The sequence below is a fragment of the Rhagoletis pomonella genome, unplaced genomic scaffold, assembly GCF_013731165.1.
Source record: "Rhagoletis pomonella isolate Grant_MI unplaced genomic scaffold, Rhpom_1.0 Rhpom_scaffold_07621, whole genome shotgun sequence".
Taxonomy (NCBI): domain Eukaryota; kingdom Metazoa; phylum Arthropoda; class Insecta; order Diptera; family Tephritidae; genus Rhagoletis; species Rhagoletis pomonella.
In genome coordinates, this window is record NW_023466148.1 from 435 (window position 1) to 7,873 (window position 7,439).

A 7,439-nucleotide genomic window follows, 5' to 3' on the forward strand; every position below is an offset into this window, starting at 1 on the left:
TCCTTATCCATACCAGCTGTATCTTTTGCCGTCTCACTCACATCCGAATCCAATTTATCGACACGATCAGAGAACTCGTGAAGTTTATTCATCGCACGCATATTAAGATCGTCCTTGCCCTTCTTCAAGTTTGCAATATCGTCTTGAGCTTTCTTATATTTCTCCTCCATTTCCTCCAACTTTTTAAGAGCGTCTGCGCATAAGTCTTCGGCCGCTTTCTTTACGTTACTTTGCAATATCTCGTTTTGTTTGGTTAATTGCTTGACGATATCTTGTAGACGTCGCATTTCGGCACAACATTCGTCGGGACTCAGGCCGTCGGTGATGGCGTGTCCATCGAAAATGCCGCCGCCACCGATGTTGTCGCCATCGCCGCCACGTTTCCTCAGCTCCTTCTTGATTTCGCTCAAGGTGGCGCGCGCAAAGAATGTCAAGTCCTCCATATAATCGGCACAAGTTTGAGTTTGTGTATCGTGAAGATTTTGAATGGCGTTGCCCTGCAACTCGTCGATAACATTCTACGTTTTGGTTGATTCATTGGATTATTAGTCGGTTCATTGGACGAAGTGAAGTGCGAAATGAATGATGCCAAGGAAAAAAGTAAATGAATACTTTGTAATCATAATACATATATGTATGTAGTGAAATTATGAGTGCAACTGAATTGCTTAAGGCTTTCTACCGAGTAATGTTGTTGCTTGTTTTTTTTTTTCTTTTGTAGCAAATTCATATTTATGTTTTTCAGTACAGCAACAATCTTGTTGCATTTCTTCCTTACTTATTTTTGATCTGTCTTTTCCTGATATTCTAATTCATTTACTTTATTACGCAAGTATGCTTTTATTTTTGCATTTAGTGGTCAATATTTCCGTTTCTGTAGTCGAGTCTGCTGGCCATGAACTTCGATCGAATTGCCCACACGAAGCCCAAACCTTACGAAAACGAACTCTTTTCCTGTTGCTCTTCAAGCCCATGTCTACATACTGCCGCTGTAAATACGATCAAGGCGAGCGTGATTGAAGCTATGAATATCTGGTTCTTTGAATGGATGGTAGGGGGAGTAGAAAAGATGTTGGTCTAATGAGTAAGAAGCTCCGACAGGCAAGTTGCGTGTCCGATCCAGAGCCAGCCATGAAAGATGCATACACCACACCAATTTTAATTAGTTTTAATTTTACAAAATGAAAACGAAATGAGGCGAAAAGCTCTTTTCACTTGTACATAATTTTGTTCGCGAGTTAGTAAAACACTGGCACCCCACTCGAGAGATCCGACGGCAAGCTTCTGGGCAGTGTTTTTTTTTTTATTAATTTTCTTTTAATGTGTATATTTTATTGTTTTAAAAAGAAATGTAAGTACATACTGAGTACATACCATGATTCAATAATAAAAGGTGTGCTCAGAAAACCGTTCTCTCGCTACCTCTTGACAAAATCGGATCCCTTAGCAACCCTGCAAACCAAAGTTCACGAAATCTTAAGGAAATCGTTAGGAGTATCTCATTTCTGTAACGATTTTTTTACGAATCTTCAAAGAAAATTATATGACGGGGTTGACACGAACTCGTATAGAAATTTCTGTATGAAAAATAAAGAAAATTCGGAAAAAATTCTACAAGAAATTCTTCACATAGCACCATTATTTTCATTACTTTACCGATTTTCTTCAGATTTCATATTATTTAATTTTAGAAAATTCGGCAAAAAATCAAATTTAAAGCAGAAATCATTCATTCGTTTTGTATATAAATAATTTATAAGCCATTTTGAATGAATTCATGCAGGCTTTTGATACATATATATGTATGTCTATGTATATGTCGTCTTACGTCTTCGTCACTATATATTTTAGAATTAAAAAAAAAGTGCAAAAAAAAAAATACGCATATGAAAGAGCACCAACCCAACTCGCTTTAAATTTGAGTATGTTCGTTATAAAATATGTAGTTGTGAAGTGCAGATGTTTTTTCGTAATTAAGAAAAAAAAAATAAAATTTTTATGTTCCGTCTGATGGACGGACCCTCTTGGCAGCAACCAATTGTACCAAGCGTCTTTGAACACTCAGCTACAACCATATATATATGTATGTATGTATGTGAATGTGTTTTCAAATGTTGAGCTTGAATCAACATCACAGCGCGCGATTTGTTCTTTCCCTGCAAAAAATGGGACTAATCCGGGATGACTCCGGGGGCAATCGCAAAGGAGCATGCGACTAATACCACTTTTGCTTTCTTTATATGGAATGAACTGATCGCTTTTGTTCGAGCATGTCCTATGAAGAGACTAATTGTTCACCTTTATACCCGAACGGGTATGAAAAGCGACTAGTCACTTTTAAAAAATAAAAATAAAAAATTTGCACCAGCTGAGATTCGAGCCGGGGTGCTCAGTTTTGTTAGGCGAATACTCTCTCTGTGTGCCAACGCCGCACATGAAATTTCATTGACTAAGTGCGTACATATCATTAAATCGTTAATAGTACCCGTTAGAGATGAGTTGGGGACTAATTGATCTCCAATTATACCTATAAGGGATGAGTCGAGACTAATTGACCTCCAATAGTACCCGTATGAGACTAGTTGGGACTAATTAATGCCCAATTGTACCCTATTGAGAGTAATCTCGGAATACTCGCTTTAGAGATTAGTCGCACAATTTTTTGCACGTATAATGGAAAAATCAATTTTTTTTGAATTACTTTTCTCTTGATTTAAATACGAACACTTTTAAACGGTAATCAAATAAAAAAATTTCATTCTCTCGAGCACCCCGTGCCCCTACCTGGCTACGCCCATGGTTGGGAGCATACAAGTTGTATGTGCATGAGAAATTTTTGACAATCAATTGATGGCGTGCGTTAATATTAATTTATCCTGTAAGGAAAATACCAGAAACTCCTTTTGGTTTCTAAGCAAAAAATAAAACCCAGTAAATATGTAATCATTAAAAAGTAATTTTTTTTATACACTGCGTCTTACAATTATAAGACCGCCAAATATTAACGAATTTTGACTATTCACTTTTATATTATTTTATTTAGTAATGGGCGAGTACAAGATGTTTAAGCGATCGAGAGAATCGCCATCGTTGCAAAAATGTAATCGAGTCAATAATCGACTCGCTGCCCGACTATACAACCGAGATTTTTTTTCGAGTCGACTAACTTAACATCGAAGACGTCGAGAGTCAACTCAATCGATAGCTTTCGTAGGCTTGTGCAGTTTTATATTAAATACATATTTTTAAAGTTGGGAATATTGAAAATGCAGATATTCGAACGTTATTTTAAGTACGTATATTTATATTTACATATCGCAGACAAATGTAAGTTTTAAAAATATTTTTCGGAAATTAAAATTTAAAATTAAACTGATTGAGATAATTGCTGGGTATATAGGCAAAAGAAAACTTCCTAAAAATAGCATATTTGTGTGGAATTACTATTCGTAACATTAAAACACGTCGTTTTATGTCCTCTTTATAAAATTATAATTAAAAAGCAAACCGTAGAAGCCAGCACTCCCTATAATTACTAACATTGATCACATTTATTTGTTTACCAACCAGTTATTACATCTGTGTTCGTATGGAAAATTAGCTTATTTCGAAAGGCTGGCTTTAGTATAATGCGGCATTCCTTTTATTCTTTGAACGACAAGGAATTTTTGGATGAGACTTAATAAAAATATTGACTTGCTAGTATCGGAACTATTTCTTGCACATTTATTTACCAAAAGTTGTTATACTAAAGTCAGCTTTTCGACATAAGCACTTTTCCATACGAACACAAACATGTAAAAAAAAAAAAAATAAAAATCGATTGCATGTACAAAAAAAGTTGCCATATTCCACAAGCTAGTCCGAAATGTTCTGGCCGATTGTTATCGAATGTTAAACGCGACTGGCGATCCGTTGCCAATCTGCGACAGAGAACCATCGAGATGTTTTAACAACCGCTGGCCAGCAGCAAGGCCAAGATGTTTTGGTCGATGGTTTCGATTGTTAGCTAATATGTTACTTTAACTTAAGCACTGGCAATTCGTCTACAAGGGAAAACATCGAGAACAATCGAGAAAAAAAAAAAAAAAAAAATGCCAAAAATCAACGGTATATTGCATACGAAAACTTTTTTTTTTATAATTTTATAATTTTTGCACAAATTCTGAAGAGTGGATTGATATGGTGTTTGTTATAGATGGACATTTTTATTAGCATACAATTAAAACTAAATATTGTAAAAATAAATACATCAAAACTTGTTAATATATGGCGGTCTTAAAATTATACAATGCAATATATAAGCTATAACCGTTACGGTTCCTGTTTTATCTTAAATCTATCCCACTCTAAAATCTATACCCGCACTTTCGAATTAATTGCATTGCAAAATTTTTAATTTTTTTTTTCAACAACCGATTTATTTAACTTCACACAATTTCTTAAATAGGTATTGAACAAAAAAAAAAACACAGATTGCAAGCAAATACAGTTTAATTTGTAGTAAACAACTAATTAGATGTAATAAAAGTGGTGTTCCTCGCATGCAGTAGTAGATATGGGCGATGAAAAATTTGTAGAAAAAAATACGTAAACATAAAATACAATGCTATTGCACATAATATTCATATTATATTTATGTATAGAATTTAGCGAGGAGGCATTGCTTTGCAGTCAACTATCCGACAAAGAATTATCATTATCATGGCCAGCATCTGGGTTTCGATAGCACATACAATAGCCACTATTTCTAAATTTCTGGGCCTTGTACTACATGTATTTATGCATGTATACATATGAAATCGAAAAGAAACGAAAATACATACAAAAAGTGCTCGCTAAAATACTTAAGTTATATATATGTCTTAACCCTCTAATGCATCACACTAAAACTGCTGGAAATTGAGAGAGCAGTTTCTGATTTTTCTATTTTATTTTGATTTCTTACTGGCTTCGCGTTATCTACCAAAGGTGAGGGCGCCACTAGGTAAGATAATAGGAGAGTATTAAGAATGCTTAGTTCTTTGACACAATCTGAGCGACAAGAACTTTGATACGATAAGAAGTACATAATGTGAAATAGTGTTGGACGCGACGATGTCTAGGAACCTGTTGCAAAATCAAAGGCACTTACAAGCAAAAATGAAGGACTAAGTTCGATGTGCTTGCGCAATCGGCACAGCTTTGCATAACTAGCAAAAAAAAATAAACCTGTTACAAGGTGAAAACAGCTTCTCGATTGGCTATCGTAAAATTATATTATATAGTGCTTGACAAAAGTCAAAAAATTGCTTTGGTCCTACTAAAATTTATTTGATTTTTGTCCAGTGACAAGCGTGTACATTAGAGGGTTAAAAGAAAAAAGCGGAACAATTTACTTACCATCAATTGTTTATACTGGCAATCGTAATCGTTCAGCGACCGATCACGTCGCATCAGCTCGTTTCGCAAGCAGCTAATTTCCATTTGTAAGCATTCCGCTTTTTGTGCGCTACATCTGGCACGAATTAGGTCTTCTTTCATTTCCTCCAGCTTACACTGTGGGTGGGAAGAGAGAAAAACGTATTGGTTATTTGGTAGGTAGAACTTCGTTTAATTTGGGAATCAGCAGCATTAACACCAATAATAACGTCCGCCTTGAAATCCAACGGAGAATCACTAAGCAATTGAGAAGTAAAGTCCGCTCTCGTCGTACAAAAATCACACCCTATAATCTCATACTCATCATGCCTGTGCCACTAGCATGGACAACGAAAAAATCTGATGAAGCGTCTCTTGACAGTTTTCGAGAAAAATATTCTGCGAAAGATTTGCGGACCTTTACGCGTTGGCGATTGCGAATACCGTTTTCGTTTTCGTTGTATAATACATTTTTGTTTGAAACATTCTCGCAAATTTTTTGACTAAAAAAACAGAAAAGAAAACTCACCTTCAACACATCCTCGTTGTACTTCAGCTTGTCCATTTGATCTTCGTAGTAATCTTGCATCTGCTTCATCTCCTGCTCCATTTCCACAATATGCTTGGATTGATTATCCAAATCGTTCGATAAACTATCAGACATTTTATCGGCTTCATTGGCTATCTTCTGCAGCTCATATACCCTTGCCTCGAGTTCTTTGAACGTTTTGCATTTCTCACGCAAAGCATTGCGCTCCTTTATCGTTGCCTTGAGTGTCTCGGGATCGACATCGGGCGACTTATTTCGATTACTATCCGTGCGTCCCTTCAACTTATCATCTTCGTACTTCCTTAGCATGGATACCTCCTGGCGCAATTTGTTTACCTCATTCTGTAGAAACGGCACATCATTGCTTTTTTCTGGTTCCATTTTGATTGCTTCGTAGGAGGCCCGCAACGACAGCTTCTCCATAAGTCGCTTCAGATGGGCATTTTCGGCTTGTAAAACTTCATAAGCTTTATTCATATCTTCGATTTTATTGTAGATGTGGAGTAGTTCATTCTCTTCGCTTCTGTTTATTTTGCCGCTTGTTGCAAGTTTCTGTATTTTATTGTAGAAATCCTTCGCATGATTGCTATCGAATCTATCATTCATGATCGCCTTGATTTTGTCATTCTCCATATTGGCGACTTTCAAGCGTTCATTCGACACCTCTAATTGCTTTTCGAGTTTCTGCTTGTCCAACAGCAGATCCTGTAGACGGCCCATTTGTTCGTTGGCGCACGCAAGTACACTATCAGCGGTAACGAGACCACCTTGACCCTGTTTGCCAGCTACACCGCCGCCACCACCAGAAGCGCCACCACCAGAAGCGCCAGCACCATGACCAACACCTCCACCTCCGATATAAGCGGCGTTGCGATAACCATATTGTGGAGCATATCCACCTCCACGTCCACTTCCACTTGGACCGGAACTGCCCACATCGCCATCTATACCAGCGCTAGCGCTATAGCGATTGCCATCATCTGCATGTTTTCCACGAGCGCCGCGACCATCACCTCCACGCCCGTAGTTTCTATTTATTCGTCTTTGTCCTCCTGCAGGCCCTGCTTCATCGTTTTCATATTCGTCATCGTCGCCAATACCGAAACCGCCAACCTGGAACGAGTAAAATGTTTCAAATTAGGGAAAATACTTCATGTATGTTATGCTATCACTAAGATTCCTTAACTGGTGTTTTTATTTCTAGTAAGGATTTTATTATTTTTTATTAAATGTTTGTTTAAAATTACTCCAGAGTTGGGTATTCGTATTGACTTACCGGCGTCTGGCAAGTGACCAAATCTGATAGGAATCTCGATTGGAGCGACTCATCCATGGCCCACGAGCGATCGTCGGTGGTCGATTGATAGGTCTTCAATTTGACGCAAGCTCTGCGGCACTCATAGTCGACCGTTTCGTTCATGAAGGGCACATGAAAGAATTCTTTTTGTGTTGAAAAGGCCATTTTGATTCGAGAGTGAGGTGTCCGTCC

The 7,439-nt window shown here is 37.2% G+C and overlaps 1 protein-coding gene across 1 annotated transcript; it reads right to left on the minus strand.

The window, feature by feature from the left end:
• Positions 1-774: 774 nt before the first annotated feature.
• On the minus strand, positions 775-7,419 carry LOC118755837 (keratin, type I cytoskeletal 10-like). Its single transcript, XM_036490645.1, has 4 exons — positions 7,227-7,419; positions 5,930-7,063; positions 5,383-5,538; positions 775-989 (listed from the first exon to the last, which is right to left on the minus strand). The coding sequence occupies exons 1-4, from the start codon at positions 7,410-7,412 to the stop codon at positions 825-827; spliced, it is 1,641 nt and encodes a 546-aa protein (XP_036346538.1). The 5' UTR covers positions 7,413-7,419; the 3' UTR covers positions 775-824.
• Between the last annotated feature and the right edge of the window lie 20 nt (positions 7,420-7,439).

Excerpts from the sequence above, each read along its gene's own strand:
- LOC118755837 (XM_036490645.1), bottom strand. The coding sequence starts at position 7,412 with ATGGCCTTTTCAACACAAAAAGAATTCTTTCATGTGCCCTTCATGAAC. Across the intron at positions 7,064-7,226 it reads TGGTCACTTGCCAGACGCCG|GTTGGCGGTTTCGGTATTGG; the intron begins GTAAGTCAATAC and ends TACTCGTTCCAG. Across the intron at positions 5,539-5,929 it reads ACAACGAGGATGTGTTGAAG|TGTAAGCTGGAGGAAATGAA; the intron begins GTGAGTTTTCTT and ends TCCCACCCACAG.